Raw genomic sequence first — 20,452 nt, forward strand, 5'->3', positions numbered from 1 at the left:
TCTCACTGTCTGAAAGTGAAGTTACCAGTGAGGATAGCTTTACCCCGCATCTATGTGTTTGGGTTGAATTCCCGGTATCCTGCCAGTGAGCACCAGGGAGGTTCATGTTTTTGGGTTACTGCCTTACAACAGGAGGCCTGGATGGATCTCCTGGGCGTCAGCTCTGCCCCCTGTGAGTGAGTGACGGGATGAGAACGCTCCCTTTCTCTCTGTCCACCTCTCAAATAAATAAGAATTCAACAAAACACACAAGATAATCAGGGCTCGGCAGTGTGGCCTAGTGGCTAAGGTCCTCGCCTTGATCCCATATGGCCGCTGGTTCTAATCCCGACAGCTCCACTTCCTCTCTATCTCTCCTCCTCTCAGTATATCTGACTTTGTAATAAAAATAAAATAAGTCTTAAAAAAAATCTTCTCTTACTTTTAAAATTGCCTTAAATCATCTACAATCATCAATAACATGCAAATATCTTTAAAGCTACATTGAAGTCAGAAGAGTTGCTTATTTGTAAGACAAGAGACAGAAGCAAATAGTAACACAGAGAAATTTCCCACCCACTCACTGTTTCCTCCCGATATATTCACAACAGCCAGAGCTGGGCGGGCTGCAGCCAAGAGCCCAGAACTCAATCCGGGAGAGGACCCCCCTCCCACCCCCCAGCCAGCAACGGGCCTCCCAGGGTCAGCATCAGCAGGAAGCAGAGATGAGATCAGACTCAGAGTTCAAGCTCAGGTGCTCTCATCCCCTGACCACAATGCCAAACACTTGCTACAGAACTGAAGTTCATCACAGCTACATTTCATGCATAAGAGGGGAGAGTTTCTCTTGGAAATGTCCATTTTAATTTCATTTTAACTCTGCTGTCGTGTCTAGTGAAAATCAACGCAGACCCACGGTGAACCTCAACATATTTTTTTCTGTTAACTTCCTAGTGTGCTGTTCCGAAAGATGCCCTGGCACTGTCTTCCTTCTCTGAACCTGATTTTTTTTTTTTTTTTTTTAAAGATTTACTTGTTTACTTGAAAAGCAGAGTTACAGTGAAGGAAAGAGAGAGCGTTTCTAGTCACTGATTCACTCCCCAAATGGCCGCAACTGCTGGAGTTGGGCAGGTCGGAAGCCAGGGAGCCAGGAGTGCCTTTCGGGGCTCCATGTGGTACAGGGGCCCAAGTGCTTGGGCTATCATCTGCTGCTTTCCCAGGCCATTAGCAGGGGGTTGGGTCAGAAGTGGAGCAGCTGGGATTTAAACCATGGCACTGCTGTGGGGTGTGAGCGAGATCATACCAGACATGTCTAAGGTTTATTAAGGAGCCTTTATTAACCAAGCTTGATGATAATAGAACACACTAAAAACAGCAAATCACAAGTACCAATCACAATCCAACCAAACTTCATCCAATCAAACATAATCCCCAAAGGAACAAATGGTCATTATCCTTAAGTCCATCCATTAAGCTGAAGACCTATGTCCCAGCTTCCCCAACAATATAAGCTATCCCGAGACACATGCAACGAATAACCTGGACACACTCACAGAGCTGCAGACATTCACCTTGCCCTGGCTTCTCTGCCCACAATCCACTACTGCCAGGCCTCACCTCTCCTGGAACTCCTGACAGCACACAAACCAGAAACATTATTATATCCATTGTCCCATCGAAGCAGTACACAGGGACCATGCTCAGGGGATTACCTGTCCTGGGTCAGCCAAGAGTCAAGGTACCAGAATGACAGAAGCACCTGGCCAGAGAGCGAGCCAGCCCCTGCTTCATGGGCCTTTTAAAGGGGCTTGTGAGGGGAGTGGTTACACGACAATGCAATACCGTCCCCTCTCAGTTGATAGGTGAGTCACAGGTGGGCAGCAGCGAATACCTAAGTGTTGTGGGCTAAGGAGTTGATTAGTACTCCTTGGGATGGGCAGGAACAAGAACTGGGCTTATAGCTAAAAACACCTAGAATAATTGGATTTATCTGCATCCAATATCCTGGCTAAATTAGGACGTGGAGGGAGTGGTTGAGGATGGAATTATCATTCCATTGCTGTTAGAACCCACCTTCAGGACAGAGGGTAGGGGCACAGCCACATTTCATTTGCCCACTGTCACTGGCTATCACTGGCTGCACCCATAACAGGCACCAGTTCCCTGTATTTTCCCTATCGATCCATTCTTCGAAGAGCAGTTCAAGTGTCCCCTTCTTCCTTGATTTCCTCCAAGTGCACACGCTGCAGACTCCTTGGAGATGTGGCCCTACCTTTTATTTGCACATCAGCATGTAGTCTTCTTCTGCACAGACTGGATGGACAACTGGTAATTTAACAATGCAGTCCAAAGGTTATTCTCTACAGAAGTTTCCTTTGCCTTGTAGCATACGGAATTCTATTGTATCATTTTTCTGCCTTCCTCTCCTAACTTAACTGTGGACCTCAGGAGAGGCATCTGCGCTTGTCTTCCCCTTCTTAGCCCCCAATACAGAATGGATCTCTGATACAGACTTGGGGCCCCTGCTGTGGTCCAGCTGTGATGCCAGCATCCCATATGGCTGCCAGTTCAAGTCCCAGCTGCTCCACTTCCTATCTAGCTCTCAGCTAATGGGCCTGGGAAAGCAGTAGAGAATGGCCCAAGTGCTTGGGAAGCTGCTCCAAGCTTATGACTCCTCTTTTCAGCCTGGCCCAGCCCTGGCTGGCACAGTGATTTAGGGAGTGAACCAGTGGATGCAAGATCTCTTAACTCTTTCAAAACAAGTAAAATTTTTAAAAAGTATATAAAGGCTCAACAGCTTTTAAGGAGATGAGGTTCTTCTGAATAAATTTCAGGGAAGATGGGGAGCACTTTAAAAGCTTTAACCTGGTGGTGCCTGCTGACTTACCCCGGAAGCATCACCTCGCAGGTACCAACTAGGATTCAACAAAGGTGGCGCGTGTTGCCCGACACCCCAGAAACAGCCAATCCAGAGTCCCTCAAGCTCACCTGTCGCTCAGAACCGTGGACCTCACACCGTGCTGATGCGTCCCGACGGAACCCGCCCACAAAGCCCGCAGCCCCGAGAGTCATAAACCGGTCATCGGGACTACGAGAGGCTCAAAGTTCAAAGTCGGCGGGAGTCGGGGTGACGCTGGCTGGGAGAAGGGAGGCCATCAGCATTTACTCCACGGGCACCGCCACGGAGCCTTCGCGGCTCGCCCACTCCGGTCCAGGGCACGAAGAAGGTGAGCACGGAGAGCACACCTTTCCCGGCTGGCAGCAAGGCCCAGCCCACGTCCGCGGGGGACCGGACACTCGGGTGCACCCGCCGGGCCCCGCAAGGCCGGCTAGGGTCAGACGCCAGCCCACCTGCTCAGGCCCATCGGGGTCCCCTCTCCAATCCCCTCCGTTCCTCCCTGTCCCAAAAACGGTACCTGGGAGCCCCGCCTACCTGAGGCTCGCACCCGGCGGACCGCGCCGGAGGAGCACTTCCGGCGGACGCAAGCCCTTCCGGTCGCTGGGGGCCAATCAGCGTGCGGCCGCGGTGTTCTCCGGGCCGGTGTCCGGGTCGCCGGAGGACGCTGTCTGTCTGGGCTGCCCGGAGCTGGCGGTAAGCCCCTAGCCCTGAGCTTCCCAGCGCGGTCCCTCGGGGCGTCAGTCCGCCCGGGACTCACGCTCTGCTTCCACGCAGTGGACAGCCCGAGGTGGCGTGGGCCTTAGGGTCGAATGACACGGCCCCGAGGCGAGGTCAACAGGTGGCAACCCCCCCAAACATTCGCCACAGGGAACTCCACCCTGAGGGTTCTGCAGGTGGGCACCCCTGGATTTGGCGATGAGGTGATTGGGTGACAGAGAGGAATCTTGGGTTCGAATCGACGTTTTCGTTACGTGTCTTCCAACTCTGCAGAAGACTAGATCCGCTTTCCTGCAAGCTGTTTGACACGTCTTTTTTCTTTTTTGTTTTAATGAACATGTCTTTTCGCTTACTATATGTGGAGACAAATGTGGGTTTTAATTTTAAAAGATTTCTTCACTTTTAGTTGACAGTCAGAGACAGCTCTGCTGTTTCACTTCCCAAAAGGCCGCAAAGGCCAGCAGAAAGGAGTGGTCAGAAGCTAGGAGCTTCTTCAAGGTCTCCCAGGCAGGTGCAGGGGCCCAAGGACCTGGGCCATCTTCTGCCTTCCCAGGCGATAAGCAGAGAGCTAGATCAGAAGCAGAGCAGCCAGGACTGGAACCCATGTCCATTTGGGTTGCCAGCACTAGAGGCACATGCTTAAGCTGCTGTGTCATAGCACTGGCTTGATACTCTCTCACAGCTCACCTTCGGAAAGTAGCTTAAGAAAAGTTACCCAGAAGTTGGAAAGGTTTCTTGAAAAAAAAATTTTTTTTAATTTTTTTTACTTTTCTTTTTTTTTTGAAAAGCAGAGAGAGAACTCCTTGGGTTGGTTCACTTCACTAAATAGCTCTGTCAGTTGGGTACAGCCCAGCCTGAAGCCAGGAGCCTGGGAACTCAATCCCTGTTTCCCATGTGGGTGACATGGACACAAGGGCGAGGACTCGAACCCAGGCACTGTGTTGTGGGGTGCTGGTATCCCAAGTGTCATCTGAATCCCTGTGCCAAATTCCCACCCTGGGTGGAGATGTTGTCCTAGGACCAGGAATCCATGGGGCAGCATCAGATACAGCTTTATTGGTCTGGTGTGGTTGCTGGCGTGACGTTGCAGGTACCCAGGACAGACTTGCAGCTTCAGTGATGTCGAACTCCTCCACCAGAGAGAATAGTTCCTGTCACTCTTGTCAGATCCTGGAATTTCTTATCCCCCATGCACTGTTTTTCAGAACTGCGCTTTGGACATGAAGTCGCTTTTCTAGCCCACCTTAGGGAAGACTGTTGAATTCCAGCCACACGTTGGAATGGTTCCAGCAGCCTCTCTTTGCAAAACGCTTTCAATTCAGAGGATTTCCTTGGTAAAAGTAAGTGCCAGTTACCTTTCATTTTTGCTAGGTGGCAATGAGGGGACACATCGATGCCTGGATAAAGTGGAGCTCAGTGGCTCACTGTGCCAAACCAAACTGGAAAATACGAGAACTGTTTGAAGAATGTGCTGGATGAGCACTTTTCTCACAGTGTTTTTCCCCAATGTTGATAGTCTGTCATCCTACCCAGGCATTTGTGCTGGATTTTGCAATTTTTCCGAAAGGCAGAAATCTTTGATCCATGAATTCACCTGCCTAGTGCCCACAGCAGCCGATGCTGTGCCAGGCCGAGCCTGGTTAGGCTGAAAGCCAGGGGCTGTGAACTCAGTCCAGCTCTGCCACATGGTGCCAGGACCCCAACTGCTCCTGCCTGCCACCTCCCAAGACACACACACGAGCAGGAAGCTGGGATGGGGAGCGGAGCCAGGTCTCAAGCCCAGATGCACAGTACGGGACTGGGGGCATCCCAAGGCGTGTCTTGCCCACGTGCCAGAACCCTGTGTCATTGGGCCATGGTGAGGATCACATGAGTGATTAGCCCAACGCTTGGCCCATGGAAAGAACTCAGTGAAGCCTGTTACCATCATCATCATCATTCTAGTCAAAGGAGCGTGATGAGATGTAGGCTGCCAAGGAACAGACACATCCACACGGGGAGTACAGGTATCCCTGCTCAGGGAGAGGCCAGGAAGGAAAGGGAAGATTCCGTGAGCAGGAGCCTCGTGTCTGTCTGCCTCTGCTGTCAGGTTAGCACACACAGCTCGGGTGAAGGCAGCCACCCGTCTGTCTTCTGGTTAGGGTCTCGTAGAGGGAATCCCGCAGTGTCTGTGCTTTTGTGCCTGACTTCTTTCACTCAGTATGCCTGTGAGATTTATCTGTAATTTATTATTTGTTGCTTATTAATATTCCAATCTATATAAGTAAATATGTAAGTTTGCTCATTCGTCCATATATTTTTTTAAAGATTTATTTTATTTTTATTACAAAGTCAGATATACTGAGAGGAGGAGAGATAGAGAGGAAGTGGAGCTGCCCGGATTAGAACCAGTGGCCATATGGGATCAAGGCGAGGACCTTAGCCACCAGGCCACGCTGCCGAGCCCATGTCCATATATTTTTAAAAAGATTTCTATTATTTAATTAAGTTATTTATTTAACATAAAGAGATAAAAAGAATTCCATCTGCTTTTTTTTTTTTCCCCAAGTCAATCAAGGCTGTAGGGAGCAAGGTAGAAAGTTCAGGGAAAAAAGAAACTTCCGGTAGAAATGCTGTCATAAGGTAACCTGAAGTGTGTCTGATATGTTAGCGTGTTGGCGGGGTGAAGTTCAGAGTGTAAAGTTTGTGTTCACAGACGTTGTTGTTTCTGATCCCAACAGAGAGGCTTGAGGAGTGCTTCGCTGTCAGGAGGTTGGAAGCAGTTAGGGCAAGCTCCTCTTCTGCTAGCACTACTAGTACTCTGCCTTTTTTTTTTTTTTTAAAGATTTATTTATTTTATTACAAAGTCAGATATACAGAGAGGAGGAGAGACGGAGAGGAAGATCTTCCGTCCGATGATTCACTCCTCAAGTGAGCCGCAACAGGCCGGTGCGCGCCGATCTAATGCTGGGAACCAGGAACCTCTTCCGGGTCTCCCACGTGGGTGCAGGGTCCCAATGCTTTGGACCGTCCTTTCCTGCTTTCCCAGGCCACAAGCAGGGAGCTGGATGGGAAGTGGAGCTGCCGGGATTAGAACCGGCGCCCATATGGGATCCCGGGGCTTTCAAGGCGAGGACTTTAGCTGTAGGCCATGCCACCGGGCCCTAGTACTCTGTCTTAAGCTAATGTGATACAAATGTCTTCCTTCCTCCCGTAGTTTTATAAAACTTGAACTAGATTTCAAATAAAATCTGAACAGAAAACTAAAAAGATCCAGCTGGAGCTTCTCATTTGGAGTAAACGTGCTCAGGGAACCCCATGTTTCAGTTCCTCCTTATCCACTGTCCTCGCTGGTTAATCTGTAAAGGCAGCTTTCTTCCAGATGTCTGACTCGAAGTGCTTCCTGTTACGTGCTCTGTTGCCAGCTACCATTTCCTTAGGAATAGCAGGCTAGGAGACAGGGTCAGCCTGTCCAGGTCACCTCTGAGAGGCAGGAGGCCAGCAGGATTCAGGGGGCAGCTTCAGGCTGTTGGCTTGGCCTCTGGCCTTGGACAGGCCACCCTGCACAGCCACAGAATCCCCATGCCTGAGAGAAGCGCTGTGGGATAGAGAGTGGGCGGTGATGAGCCAGAGGGGAGGCCTCAGAGAGGGGCCGCTTTTCACACCCACTCTAACCAGCCCGACCTCCGCTCCTCTGCTCTTCCTGTCCCTCAGGTTCTTGGACCCCCTGTCCTGAAGCAGCCAGGGCTTCTCCGGACGGCTTACCAGCCGTGCTGGGGTTCTTACGTTCCCTGCAAGACTGGTAAATGTTGGACAACGACAGGTTAGTCGGGGAAGTTCTTTGCTCACCTGTGGAAGCCAGACTGCTGACTGACAGGAACACAGACAAATAGTAAAGTTCGGGGGTCGTTTTTTCCTATATTTGAGAGGAGAAAGAAAAACACAATGAGAAATGCTTTCTTTGTCTTTTATCAGAACATATATCAGAAATGCTGACACATGTAACGATTTAGTAAGAGCCGAAGGTTTGCTGCTTGGTGCACCACACTCAGCCCAGCAGCGCTGCTACCGAGGAACACTGCGGTCACCTTTGCAGATGTTAGGAAAGTGGAGCTCATCCACGAAAGGAAAAGTTTCTGGTGGGTTCTTTTTTAAACTTCCCTCATAGAACTCTCAACTGAGGCACATGTCTGATTAGGAATTGCACTTGTACAACCCTCTGGTTTGAGTGCAGGCAGAATGTAAACCCTGACGACTACTGGTGTTGCTCTCGGCTAAGCTTACGTGTCCAGAGTGAGTACGTACGCAGTCGGAAGCCAGAGCCGTGAACACCACAGTGCAGACTCCTGCTGCGAAGGATCCCACCCCGAGGACCGAGAACAGCCCCCTCGGGGCCTGGGGCACTGGCTCCGTGTGAGTTAGCAGCACCGTGAAGCCTGAAGGGACAGGGAATAGCATTGGCTTCTGGGATGAACCATGTCAGGAACATGTTGTTCTCACCTTTTTTTGAGTCAGTGCATCAATGACAGGGAGAAATCTTCCATCCACTGGTTCACTCCCCAAATGCCCTTAACAGCTGGAGCTAAGCCAGGCCTAAGCCAGCAGTGAGGCACGCCCCGTTGTTCTCCTGTGTGGCAAACAGGGGTCCAACCACTTGGGCCTTCAGGCTGTGCCTTCCCAGGTGTGTCAGCAGGAAGCTGGAGTGAAGGCAGAGCAGCGCTGGGATAGGGATGGTGGGACCACGAGCAGCACTCTACAGTACTGACACTGCTCCCTCCCTGTGTTCTTAAAAGGAAGGCAGATACTGCCCATTCACAAGTGCCTCCTGTTTGCAGGTCCACTCCCCAAGTCAAGCCAGGAACCCAGCTCAGTTCTCCCACACCATCCATCACTGCCTGCCCCCAAGCTCCACGTTGTGGGATGCAGGTGACCCTAGCCACCAGGCAAATGCCTGTCCCACGTCTCCCACCCCCATTCCTCAGGAACTTTTTAAAAAGTTCTCTTTAGGGGATTTTTAATATGAGGTTTTTTTCTTATGTTTTAGCCTGTGAGTTAAAGAACAGAAATCCTGTTTTTTAAATTAAGAAGCAGAGAGACAGAGTTCTCTCAGCCTGTCCCCAGATGCCTGTAGCAGCTGCAGCTGGGCGTGCAGGCCTCCCAAGGAATGGCAGGAACCAAGTTAACTTGAGCTGTCACTGCCTGCAGGGATGTGCATAAACAGGAAGCGGGAGTGAGGGTCAGAGCTCACTGGTGTGGGAGGCAGGTGTCCTGACTGATGTCTTAGCCACCGGCATGGACGTCTGCCCTGGAAAGCCCCCAGCTTGGTCATTTTTGTTCTAGCAGTGTCTGTCAAACGGAAGACACTTCACAGGTGCTTCCCAGGGGACTGCACGCTTACCAGTTGTGAAGAGCGTCAGGATGATCTGACCAACCAGGTTGGCCAGGAGAGGTTGACTGCAGTACCGGGAAGAACGGGGCCTGAAAACCAACACAGTGGACGATAGCTTGATTTAGTATTATTCTGGGAAACCAAAGCATCCACTAACCCTGAGGTCTTTTATATATCTATATTGATATCGATATAGATATTTATTTATTTGAAAGGTGGAGAGACAGAGGCAGATGAGAGAGAGAGAGAGAGAGAGAGGTCTTTCACTTGGTGAGTCTCTCCTTAAATGGCCACAAGTGCTAGGGCTGGGCCAGGCCAAAAGCAAGAGCCCAGAGCTGCTTCTGGGTTTCCCAGCTGTAACCCTGGTAGCTTGTCTCTGACCAACTCACTTTTCTGTAGAACTTTGCCTCTTTTACCATGAGTGCAAACTAATGCTTGTAAAAGTCCATAAGCAACAGTCAGAGTTGTTCATTTTCTTAACTGATGGATAAATGATATTTACAGTTTTTCTAATTCATTCTAGGTCAGTATTTTGGGGAAAATTATTCTGTGTCCTTTTTTTTTTTTTTTTTTTAAGATGTATTTATTTGAAAGGCAGAATTGCAATGAAGGAGGACTAGAGAGAACGCTCTCCCACCCACTGGTTCACTCTCCAGATCTGCAATGATCAGGGCTGGGTTAGGCCAAAACCGGGAGCTGGAGCTCCATCTGGGTGTCCCACGTGGGTGACAGGCACCCAGGCACACAGACCACCCTTCCTCACTGCCAATGACATGTTAACATGGAGCTGGTTCTGAGGTAGATCAGCTGGGACTCAAACCAATGCTCAGATGGGCTGTCAGTGGCTTAGCTGACCCTGGAATTCAGGCTTTCTTGAGTGAAGAAATGTACCGTCCTGGACGTAACCTTGCCATAGTAGAAGCTGGCCAGTTTGACTAATTGCAGGGGAGCCACATTTTTCCTACCTCCTGACTAATTGGAGTCTCAATTCTCAGATATTTTTGATCAGTTCTACATTGTTGTGTGTGTGATTTTTAAATTTTGAATGAATTGAGTTGTATTTGCCTATTTTTCTCAGTGACAGATGTTAACACTGTTTCTTGCTGCCCAGCACAGAGTCTGTGGCAGCCTATGGAGGGAGGCTGGCCGGGGGCGGTGTGCTTCTGCCTTCCTCTCCCCTGCACGTCCTTGGGGGCCTGTGCTGCAGGTGTTAGCACATGGCCTCTGGGAAATCCAGTGCAACACCGGTGCCCTCATTGTCTACCATGTAATAGCTTCTTACACTGTAAGCAGTGGGTGTGGCCTGAAGCCTAGACTCCATCTGCCCAGATCTCTGGTGTCCTCCCTGTGATAGATTTTTGACTTTTCAATGCACTCAGGTAATGACAGCGGTGTCAGAAACTATGGGGCAGGTTGCAGGTAAGCAGGTGCCAGGGACCCCAGCGAGCTCCCACACCACAGCCGCAGGTAAGCCACGCGCACTGGGCTGCTTGCCGGGGGCGGGGCTCACCTGAGTAGGACGTAGAACTGCAGGACCAGGATGGCGATCCCAAGCAGGAGCACCGTCACCTGACTGCAGGGGACACAGCGCATTAGGGTTTTGTTCCTTGACTCGTAGAGGTTCTGTTTTGTGATAACATGATGTTAAACCACAGAAGGAAACATGGCAGACAAGTTGAGGTCCATCCTTTTGGAGCAGAGTTATGGCTAATGATAACTACTTCAGTGAGAGTGTTGGTTACCACCGTTCTGTCAGCCTGTGCCATGTAGCAGGCTTTCTGGATGCTGTATCCTGGGGACTCATTAGGCCCCAAGTTGCATCACCGTGACTAGAGTTGTGTGTGAAGCGGCCCACAGTAGTATTCATCATGATAGGTGATCGGATGTGTCAGCATTTTGTTATGTACCATCTCATTTAGTAAGCACAGAACTCTATTAGAAAGAGATAGGAGTTGCTATTTGGCAAAGAAGGAAAGTGAAACGTCTTGTCCAAGGACAAGCAGCTGGTAGAAGTAGGTGGTGGTCCAGCTAGGACGGGAACCCACAGCGGGGATTCTCAGCCACACCCCTGTGCTCTGCCAGCTCTGCCTCCTGCCACGGGATTCGCGTTGAGTGATGAGCTGCGACTTCACCTGTCTGCTGCAGTCCACACAGCAAAGCGGCTGCTCTTACTGCTCAGCTGACATGTTTCTTCCCTGAGTAGATGTGTGCTCATGATTACATGGCATATTAGAAATTCTTCCTTATTAACTGATAGCTCTCTCTCTTCCTTACCATAAACTGTTATTATTCACCTTGACTGTTTATTAATTGGCTTTAGTGCTGAATGACTAAAGAAGTCAAATATACCATATAGGACGAAGATGTATCTTCAGTGACAATATTTAAAAGAATATGTAGTATCAAAATATATCATCCCAAGAATACTTAAAACATAGGCAGCATTGTTAGGACAAGGATAGAGCTAGCTACAGGCTTCAAGTTAGAATCATACAGGCCGTAAACATCCCTTTAGAAGGGAAAATGCTGGAAGGGCCTGACCAGTCCCTGGCCCAGTTGGCTAGTATATGTGTCATTGTACTGTGCGTCCTGAAATGAGGAAAAGAAGGCCACGCAGAATTCACCTTGCTTCAAGAAAGGCTGATGCTTAAAAACTGGCTCGGAGTGTACAAAATACCCATTAATATTTATACTTTAGTATTTTTAAAACTTTGAAAGATCAGTGATTTTAAAATTAAAAGTCAACTGTAATTAAACTTGAGGATATGGCCTGTGGGTCACCCGGGAAAGGGAGGGACACTTACAGCCTGAGCCAGTGAGATCTCGGCAGCCGGCAGTGCACGTGGTAGGCAGAGTGGGCCAGGCAGAAGTGAATCATGGGAACACAGGTCCTGGAGCGCCCGGAGTGAGGGAGGAAGAGCCAAGGCCGTCCGTGGAGTTCTGGATGTCTGCAGCCATTTGCTCTCTGCCCGTCCCTTTGTGCGCGAACACCTGCAGGAATTCAGAGGGAGTGCTCGCAGTCGCACAGGGCACAGGGCCTGGCCCTACTGCTGTGCAGCCCACCCTGGCTGCCCTCACTCCTCTTGGTCCAAGCTTGAGTTGCCTGTGTGCACAGTGAATGAACAACACTGAACAGGATATTGGAGACCACTTGGGCTTCCTTTGTGCTGGGTGATCAGCTTCCCTGGCCCTTCCCCAGCCCCTGGGGGATGGCCTGGAAAGCTGATAGCTGCTGGGGAGGCCCTGTGTGCCTTCTCCGTTTCAGACCTGAGGCAGCTTGCTCCCTGCGGGCTGATCCCCGGCTCTCTGCCTAGGCATGCTCCCATCTCACTGTCTCGGGGAGCGGTGCCTGATGTCTGAGCTGAGTGGGGCCGGGACTAGAACAAGTATCGGTGGATCCCAGCCCCTCACCGTGGTCCTTCAGAGAATGCTCTGTCACTGGCAAATGGCCTGATTTCCCTGTAGAGCCTGAGGCTGCATTAACTGCCACTCTGTAACAGTGTGTAGAATTCGGGGACGGTAGTGAGTGATGGGGGCAGTGTGCGCCCTGGTATCGCCCTGGTATCGCCCTTAGGATGACAGCTGACAGGTGTGAGGAGGAAATCTCTCTTACCCATGCATTCCTGGATGCCGTGCTGGGCATGGGGCTTCCTCTCAACACTTGGCACTGTCCCTTTAACCTCTGCATGGTGTCTTGTTGGAGAAGACCTTCAAAGTGTGTTCAAAAAATGAGTATTGTTTCCTTTCCCATCAACACTTCATAAATCGGGGCTTACCCTCCAGGTTCTCTTGGTTCCATCTGGCCAGTGCTGTGACGTCTGTCCTGGGCATCAGCCCTCCCACAGGGAAGCGCTGCGCTGGAGCGCCATGCCAGGCCAGCCTGACAATGCCGTGCCCCAGCCTGGCCTCACTTTGCTGTGGCCCAGCCTAGCACTGCCGGGATGGGCTCCCTCATGATGCCCTGCTTAACAGAGGAAGAAGCTAGTGAGGATTAAGTGATGCAGTCAGGTGCACATGACCAAGTGAGGGGTTCAAACATCCATGTCATTGTTTTTCCAGACCCTGTTGTCAAGTCATTGCTCAGAAGGTTTCAGTCCCCACGCCTAGGCGATTGAATTCATATTCAGCTCCTTAGCTGCACGAGGGCATTTCCCATCTAGCATGCCCCAGTTGATCTCCTGTTTCCTTGGAGAGAGAGCTTAAGAGCCCAGAAACCTGAAATCCAGCGCTAGCTGTGCTGCTCAGTAACCTAGACCAATGAAAACACAAAGTCTGAACAAGAGCTACTTGATTGAGCCAGGAACCATCCCAAGAACTATTAGGGCAGCTCTTCATTAACCTGGTCTTTTTGTTGTTATTGTTTGTTTTGCTTTTTAAGATTTATTTATTTTTCATTGCAAAGTCAGATATACAGAGAGGAGAGACAGAGAGGAAGATCTTCCATCCGAGGATTCACTCCCCAGGTGACCGCAATGGCTAGTGCTGCGCTAATCCAAAGCCAGGAGCCAGGAACTTCCTCCAAGTCTCCCACATGGGTGCAGCGTCCCAGGGCTTTGGGCTGTCTTCAACTGCTTTCCTAGGCCACAAGCAGGGAGCTGATGGGAAGCGGTGCTGCCGGGATTTGAACTGGCTCCCATATGGGATCCCAGTGAATGCAAGGTGAGAATTTTAGGCACTAGTCTACCGTGCCAGCCCCTGGAAGATCTTCCTCTCTGTGTACCTGACTTTGCAATAAAAAGAAATAAATCTAAAAAAAAAATGCCCTCCAGAACTCTCCAAAATATTTTTTAGTAGAATTGCATTGCTACTGTTATAAGTTCTCAGAAGGATTATTTTGAACTATGATTTGCATATGTATTAATTATTTTTTTAAACTTAATAGTGACAGTACTATTTCATTGTTCCCTGGTAGGGAGCACTTACCAAAAAGAGAATGCAGAAGTGAGCGATTCGGTGTGAGACGGGACGGTTCCCTGAGTAGCTGGTACAGGGAGTGACCCCCACTAAGTCACATGTGCTGTAGCTTCAGAGTACTGAGGGTTGACAAATGTTCTCTGCACATCTTTCCCAAAGCAAACACAAGTGACACAGAACAAGTCAGAATGGCATCAGACTTTTCAGCAGTGGTGTTGCGTGCTGGGAAACAGTGCAGTACCTATATTGCTGTAAAAGGAAATAAACTCAAAACTATTGGAAATTATTGGATTGAAAAGGATTTTCTTAAGCTGTCTGTCACTGAGGGAGGAATGAGGACATGATCAGACACAAAGAAGCTTTAAAAAACATTTGTAGGGCCCGGCGGCGTGGCCTAGCAGCTAAAGTCCTCGCCTTGAAAGCCCCGGGATCCCATATGGGCGCCAGTTCTAATCCCGGCAGCTCCACTTCCCATCCAGCTCCCTGCTTGTGGCCTGGGAAAGCAGTCGAGGATGGCCCAATGCATTGGGACCCTGCACCCATGTGGGAGACCTGGAAGAGGTTCCTGGTTCCCGGCTTCGGATCGGCGCGCACCGGCCCGTTGCGGCTCACTTGGGGAGTGAATCATCGGATGGAAGATCTTCCTCTCTGTCTCTCCTCCTCTCTGTATATCTGACTTTGTAATAAAAATAAATAAATCTTTAAAAAAAAAAAGTTTGTATTTGAAAGGCAGAGTTACAGAAAGAAAAAGAGAAACCCTCATTCATTGGTTCACTCCCCAAATGGCTACTGGCTGCTGACTGCATTGCCTGGGCCTGGCCAGACTGGAGCCAGGAGCCTGGCATTCCACTCGGCCTTGGTTTGAGCTCAGGCTGCTCTGCTTCCAGATCAGTTTCCTGCCAGTGTGCCTGGGAATGCGGTGGAAGATGGCCGAAGTGTTTGGGTCCCTGCCATTCAATGGGAGACCTGGGTTTTCTGCATTTCCAGGGGTCTGACTGTAACTGACCTAGCCCTGGCTGGTGAGGCATATGTTGCATGAACTAGTCAAAGGACGATCTTTCTGTATATCCTCCTTCTCTGTCACTCTGGTTTTCAAATAAAATTCTTTTAGTTTTAGTTTTTTTCTTTAAATGATCTATAACTGAGCCTATTTCCTTTTGCTTTGTAGATAACACGGGAAGTTCTGGAATTTTCCATTTAGAGCAACAGCTTCCAGTTCTGACCATGGCCAACTCAGAGAAGACAGAAGTGGTTCTCCTTGCTTGTGGTTCCTTCAACCCCATCACCAACATGCACCTGCGGCTGTTCGAGCTGGCCAGGGACTACATGAGTGGGACAGGTAGGCACAGAGCCAAGAGCCGCTTACGCTGGAGGACCTCTGCAGCGAGGTGGGATGCCCAGCTTGTGATCTGGGCACAAACCTGCAGCCCGACTTCCCGTGCGGGCCCCCATGGTGAGAAGAGTAAGCTGTGTCTACGGGAGGATTCAGCAGCCAGCTAACTGCCCATAGAAACAAAAATGCAAATCCGTCAACTTGGAGTGCAACAGAAAGAATAATGATGATTCTGAAATCCTCAAAACAAGTTGTTTATTTATTTGAAAGGTAGAGCCTTAGACAGAGAGATTGGCCATTAGGTAGTTCACTCCCCAGATGCTGCCAACAGCCAGAAGCCAAGGAGCCTGGGACACCAGCCAAGTCACCCATGTGGGGTCAGAGACCCACATGCGGGGGCGTCAGCAGCTGCCTCCCAGGGCCCACTTTTGCAGAGCTGGGTCAGAAGCAGAGCCAGGACTTGAACCCGGGAGCGCCAGTGTGGGTTGCAAACATTCCAGGCAGCTGTAGCCACAGTGTTCATCTGAAATTACACAGTGACTAAAGCTTTTAATAAGGTAATTTGGTAATATCAATCCAAATGTAAGCTGTACAGATGCAGGGAGAGCTGGTGTTTAGCAGTTACATTAGTTAGCTCTGCATTACTATAAATGACTGGCACAGGCTGACTAATGAAGGCTGTTTATTTTGGCTCTCAGTTTGAGAGGGTCGCAGTCCATGTTCCACTGGCTCTGCTGGGTCTGGCCAGCTGGTGAGGCCAGAGGAAAGCAGTGGCCAAGTGTGTGCAGAGGGGCAAGCACGTGGCTAGCCCTGAGACACAGAGCAGCTCGACTTAAGGAACACCATCTCCTGCAGACTGTCTACCGTGAGCCCTCCCCCCAGTGACCTGGGGCCCACCTTAGCACACCACACTTGAGTCCGGCCTCCCAGCACCACCAGCCTGTGGCTTTGGGGTCTAAAGGTCTGTGTGAATTCAGGAATTGACTCCTGTTCACACTGGAGCACAGAGTTTCCGTTAGAGAAGACAGATGATGACAGTAGTGTAGTGTGTGTGTGTGTGTCTGTGTGTGTCTGTGTGTGTCTGTGTACCTAATAACACAGAATAACCAATTTTACGTCAAACCACCATTTCATTAATCAGTAAGGGAAATCTCTTATAAAGAAACCAGAGTTGTGATTCTAAATCAGTGTTGGTCACAGAATGGCCTGTTCCACCCAACATCAGTTCTGACTTTTTCTGCAGGGAAGTATAAAGTCATCAAAGGTGTCATCTCCCCAGTGGGTGATGCATACAGGAAGAAAGGCCTCATCCCTGCCCACCACCGGGTCATCATGGCAGAGCTGGCCACCAAGCACTTGGACTGGGTGGAGGTGGACACCTGGGAGAGCCTGCAGAAGGACTGGGTGGAGACGGTGAAGGTGCTGAGGTATGTGGGGTGACCGCTCTGTCCGTGCTGTGGGCTGGGCCGTGAGCCCCACGTGCTGTGTGCCTGCACTCTGGAGGCCTTCGTGAGGGACGGAGGGTGTTAGCTGTGCCCTTCCGGGGTGAGGTCATCAGAAGCTCAGCCATAGCAGCCAAGGGCTGTCCTGGAACCTTCGAGTTCCTCCTCATGTTTGCTGAGGTGGGGCATCTGATAGGAAACAGAGGAAGGCCCCGGGCTGGCTGCGCCCCAGGTGCCAAGGGCCCAGTGGCAGGAGGATGCTCCCTCCTGTCGTTGGTCTTCCTCTGTGGAAACCCGAGGTGGGGACCGGAGGAGCAGCGTCGGTGCTGCTTGCCCACAAGCAGGCCTGAGCTTTTGAGTTTGCGGATCGTGGCCGTGACAGCATTTGCGGGGTTTCCACAGACCCCTCTGCTTGTGGCTATGAAGCAGCTCAGTTCTGGGTTCAGAATAACATGTAATTATTTCTTAGATTATCTTGAGTATAAGAGGTTTACTGAAAAATGTTTCTGTCTAAAGTCTGAGTGTCCAGGACCTTCCAGTTACTGTGCTGGATGGGGTTTGATACGAAGAAGGAGCCACTTTGGGTGTTTTTGAAGTTGTTGGGTGTTTTCTAAGGGTGTTTGCAGCAGAAGCAATGGGAACATGCGGGCAGCAGTTTCCACTGGCAGTTGGGAACCGGGCTGCTCGGCTGCACCTGGAGCTCAGGGACCTCACCAAGCCTCAGTCCACTGGTCCTGCTCCAAGGCCTCGCAGACAGATGGTGGTCCTGGGCTCTGGCCCTTGGTGTCAGGGAGCACTGGGACTGGAGCTGGGGTACAGTGGCTATAGCCACCATCTGTAATCCTAGCATCCCATATTGGCCCTGGTTCAAGCCCTGGCTGCTTTCCTTGCCCTCTGGCTCCAGGCTGATGTGCCTGAGAAAGCAGCTGAAGATGGTCCTTGTTACACACCCACATGGGGGACCCTGGCCTCCCTCTCGGTAACTGCCTCTTTGCCTTTCAAATAAACTTTTAAAATCTTTTTAAAAAGGAATCATCAGTAGTATATTAGTAGTGGTAGCAGTAAGTAGTGGTGGAGTGGCCAGGGCTCCAATCAGTACCCATATGGGATGCTGGCATTTTAGGCGGTGGCTTAATGTGCTGCACTACAAGGCCAGCCATTCTTCTTCTTCTGCTTCTTCTTCTTTTCCTTTTTCTCCTTCTTTTTAGATTTATTTATTTTACTTAAAGAAGTTACAGAGCGGGGTGGGAGAAACAGAGATTTTGTCCATCCGCTGATTCATTCTCCAAATGGCTGCAGTGGCTGGAGCTGGGCCGATTGAAGCCAGGAGCCATGAGCTTCCTCTGGGTCTCCCATGTGAGTTCACCATCCTCTGCTGCCTTGCCAGGCCATGAGCACAGAGCTGGATCGGAAGTGGAACAGCCAGGACTTGAACCAGTGCCCAGATGGCACAACAATGCCACAGGCAGAGGATTAGCCTGATCATGCCAGTCCCCAGTCCTTCTTTTTTATTTATTTGTTTTGAGTTAAAAGGTAAAATGGCAGAGAAGGAAAGACAGGTCATTGGCTGCTGTACTTACCAAATGGCTGTAACAGGCGAATCGGGGGCAGGCCAAAGCCAAGGCCAAGGCCTCCAACCTGGTCTCCCACATGGGTGGCACTTGGGCCTTCTGCCATTGCCTTCCCAAGTGTTGATAAGAAAGCTGGATTAGCAGCAGTGTAGCCAGGACTCAAACCTGCTCTGTTGGGGGTGCTGGCGTCACAAGCAGAAGCCTAAGGTGCTGCACCGCCATGCCGGCCCTGATAGAGCTGCTCTGTAGTGACCAAGGCAGCCGTCACTCAGTCCATTGTCTTGGATGTCGCCCGTGCTCCGGAGGCTGTGTGCTGGGGTTGCAGCTCTGAGCCCCTGCTTCTTCCACCATTGTGAGGATGACAGTATTTCCCATGCTCAGTGTTAAGATTTGGATGGGATAATCCCTGTAAACCATTTAACTTGGTGTACTTGGTGTACTTGGTGTCTTGTCAGTGTGACAGATGCGGATCCTAGGAGCCACCGTCTCCTGAGCTCTCAAGGACCCCTCCTTCCTGTCCCTGCTAGCCAGTATCCAGCCCTCCTGGGAAGGGCCGTTCCAACTGTATGGGCACGGGTACTTGTTGTTGGTGTTTCCGCCCCAACTCAGACATTGGAGTGGAGCCTCTTGGGCATGGCTAGAGGGCTGTCATCCCTGAGCAGCATCAGGAGAAGCAGGGCCCTGGTTGTGGTGTTTTACAGACACCATCAAGAGAAGCTGGCGGCCAGCTGGGGTCAGCAGCAGAGCTCCCTGGGGCTGGAGAGGCCTGGGCGCAAGAGGAAGTGGGCGGAGCCAAGACCAGATCCCGGTCAGAAGAAGCCAGTGGAGCCAAAAACAAAAGGTTTGTGTGTTTTACCAGGACTCTAGGTTAGTGTTGAGAAGGTTCTGGAGCTGGGCCCACCCCATTTGTGTGTTCAGGTCAGATTCCGTGCATGGGGGTACCTGGGAAACGCCCCTTGCTCCTTTCCTAAGCAACAGCGTGTGAGCTTGTTTCTCCTGTAGTGGTCCTTAACTTTCCAGTTGTCATGTATCTCCGTTAGGAGTCTCAGTCTGCTGAGTGAGCATCCTCCTTCCCAGAACACGCGCATGTGTTGACGTGGGGTTGTTAGAGTAAACCCTGGGCCAGTTGTGTGCAATGAGCTAACCCCCACCTGCCATGCTGGCACCCCACATCAGAGTGCTGGCTCCAAGGCCTGGCTATTGGGCTTCGGTCCCGTTTCCTGCTGTCGCGCCTGGGAAGGCAGCAGATGGCCCACATGGGCTCCTGGCCCAGTCCTGGCTGTTGCATCCATTTAGGAGGTGAATCAGTAAAGGGAAGATCCTCCCACCTGCACTGTCCCTAACTCTATAAAGAGAAAATCCAGGCCTGCAGTGGCCGTCTTCCTCTTGGCAGGTGTGCCCAGGGTGACACTGCTGTGTGGGGCCGACTTCCTGGAGTCCTTCAGCGTCCCCAACCTGTGGAAGAGAGAGGACATCACGCGCATTGTGGCTGACTTCGGGGTCGTCTGCATCACCCGGACTGGCAGTGACGGACTGAGAGCCATCTACGAGTCCGACGTGCTGTGGGAGCACCGCAGCAACATCCACCTGGTGAACGAGTGGGTCACCAACGACATCTCATCCACGAAAATCCGCAGGGCCCTCCGGCGAGGCCAGAGCATCCGCTACCTGGTGCCCGATCCTGTCCGAGAGTACATTGAAAAGCATGACTTGTACAGTTCTGAGAGCGAGGACAGGAATGCCGGCGTGGTCCTGGCGCCCCTGCAGAGGAACACTGCCGGGGCTCAGGTGGAGGAGGCCCGTAGCTGATGGTTCGCAGCTCCCTGGCAGGATGGGGACAAATCTGTGCATTAGTAACAGGAGGCAGAATTGTGATCCTGTATCATGAACTAAAGCTCAGAAGTTGGATGAAAATCAGGAAAAAATTAAAATCAGATTATTTTCATTTTATCAGAAGTTGCTAAGGTGAATGTATGGTATTTTTTTTTTGAATATGCAAATGTCTTTTGAAACAAGTACCTTAAAGGCCAGGGAATTTTCAGCACAACTCACTCCAGAGAAGTCTCCAAGACCCTTGGCACTGCCTCATAAGAGAAGCTGCAGGAGAACCCCCAGGGCTGCAGGGGACTTGGGATTCCTGGCGCTAGGCTTGTCTGCTGCTGGGCAGGGATCCCTCAGAACAGACAAAGCAGAGGCGTGTTGGTCGCAATTTTTGATTTACACATTTGA

The 20,452-nt window shown here is 50.7% G+C and overlaps 2 protein-coding genes across 7 annotated transcripts in view; one reads left to right on the plus strand and one right to left on the minus strand.

Annotated features, from left to right (window-relative positions):
* Positions 1 to 16,950, minus strand: part of LZIC (leucine zipper and CTNNBIP1 domain containing) — a 31,193-nt gene extending 14,243 nt beyond the window's left edge. Inside the window, exons 1-2 of one of the 2 annotated variants that reach the window (XM_058675007.1) lie at positions 16,940 to 16,950; positions 2,968 to 3,013 (exon numbers count right to left, since the gene is read on the minus strand). The gene's annotated coding sequence lies outside the window, so the exon portion shown is untranslated. Of the gene's footprint in view, positions 1 to 2,967; positions 3,102 to 16,939 lie in introns of those variants that run through there. The other variant, XM_012930022.3, reaches the window with a different exon arrangement.
* On the plus strand, positions 3,058 to 20,179 carry NMNAT1 (nicotinamide nucleotide adenylyltransferase 1). 5 transcript variants are annotated; one of them, XM_058674977.1, is made up of 7 exons: positions 3,058 to 3,206; positions 4,801 to 4,935; positions 7,289 to 7,397; positions 15,046 to 15,216; positions 16,454 to 16,637; positions 18,925 to 19,064; positions 19,617 to 20,179. In XM_058674977.1, exons 2-7 carry the CDS (start codon positions 4,876 to 4,878, stop codon positions 20,030 to 20,032), a joined length of 1,080 nt encoding a protein of 359 aa, XP_058530960.1. In that variant the 5' UTR covers positions 3,058 to 3,206; positions 4,801 to 4,875; the 3' UTR covers positions 20,033 to 20,179. The 5 variants fall into 5 exon arrangements, with proteins under 5 accessions (XP_058530960.1, XP_058530973.1, XP_058530966.1 ...); XM_058674990.1 differs by lacking the exon at positions 3,058 to 3,206 and adding an exon at positions 3,453 to 3,571; XM_058674983.1 differs by lacking the exon at positions 3,058 to 3,206 and adding an exon at positions 3,506 to 3,798.
* Positions 20,180 to 20,452: the final 273 nt, after the last annotated feature.

This window comes from Ochotona princeps, chromosome 2, assembly GCF_030435755.1.
Source record: "Ochotona princeps isolate mOchPri1 chromosome 2, mOchPri1.hap1, whole genome shotgun sequence".
NCBI classification, from domain to species: domain Eukaryota; kingdom Metazoa; phylum Chordata; class Mammalia; order Lagomorpha; family Ochotonidae; genus Ochotona; species Ochotona princeps.

Bases quoted from the DNA above. Each gene is read 5' to 3' on its own strand.
- NMNAT1 (XM_058674977.1), top strand. From the start codon at position 4,876: ATGGTTCCAGCAGCCTCTCTTTGCAAAACGCTTTCAATTCAGAGGATT. The intron at 4,936-7,288 runs GTAAGTGCCAGT...CCTGTCCCTCAG, and splicing joins AGAGGATTTCCTTGGTAAAA to GTTCTTGGACCCCCTGTCCT. The intron at 15,217-16,453 runs GTAGGCACAGAG...CTTTTTCTGCAG, and splicing joins GGACTACATGAGTGGGACAG to GGAAGTATAAAGTCATCAAA.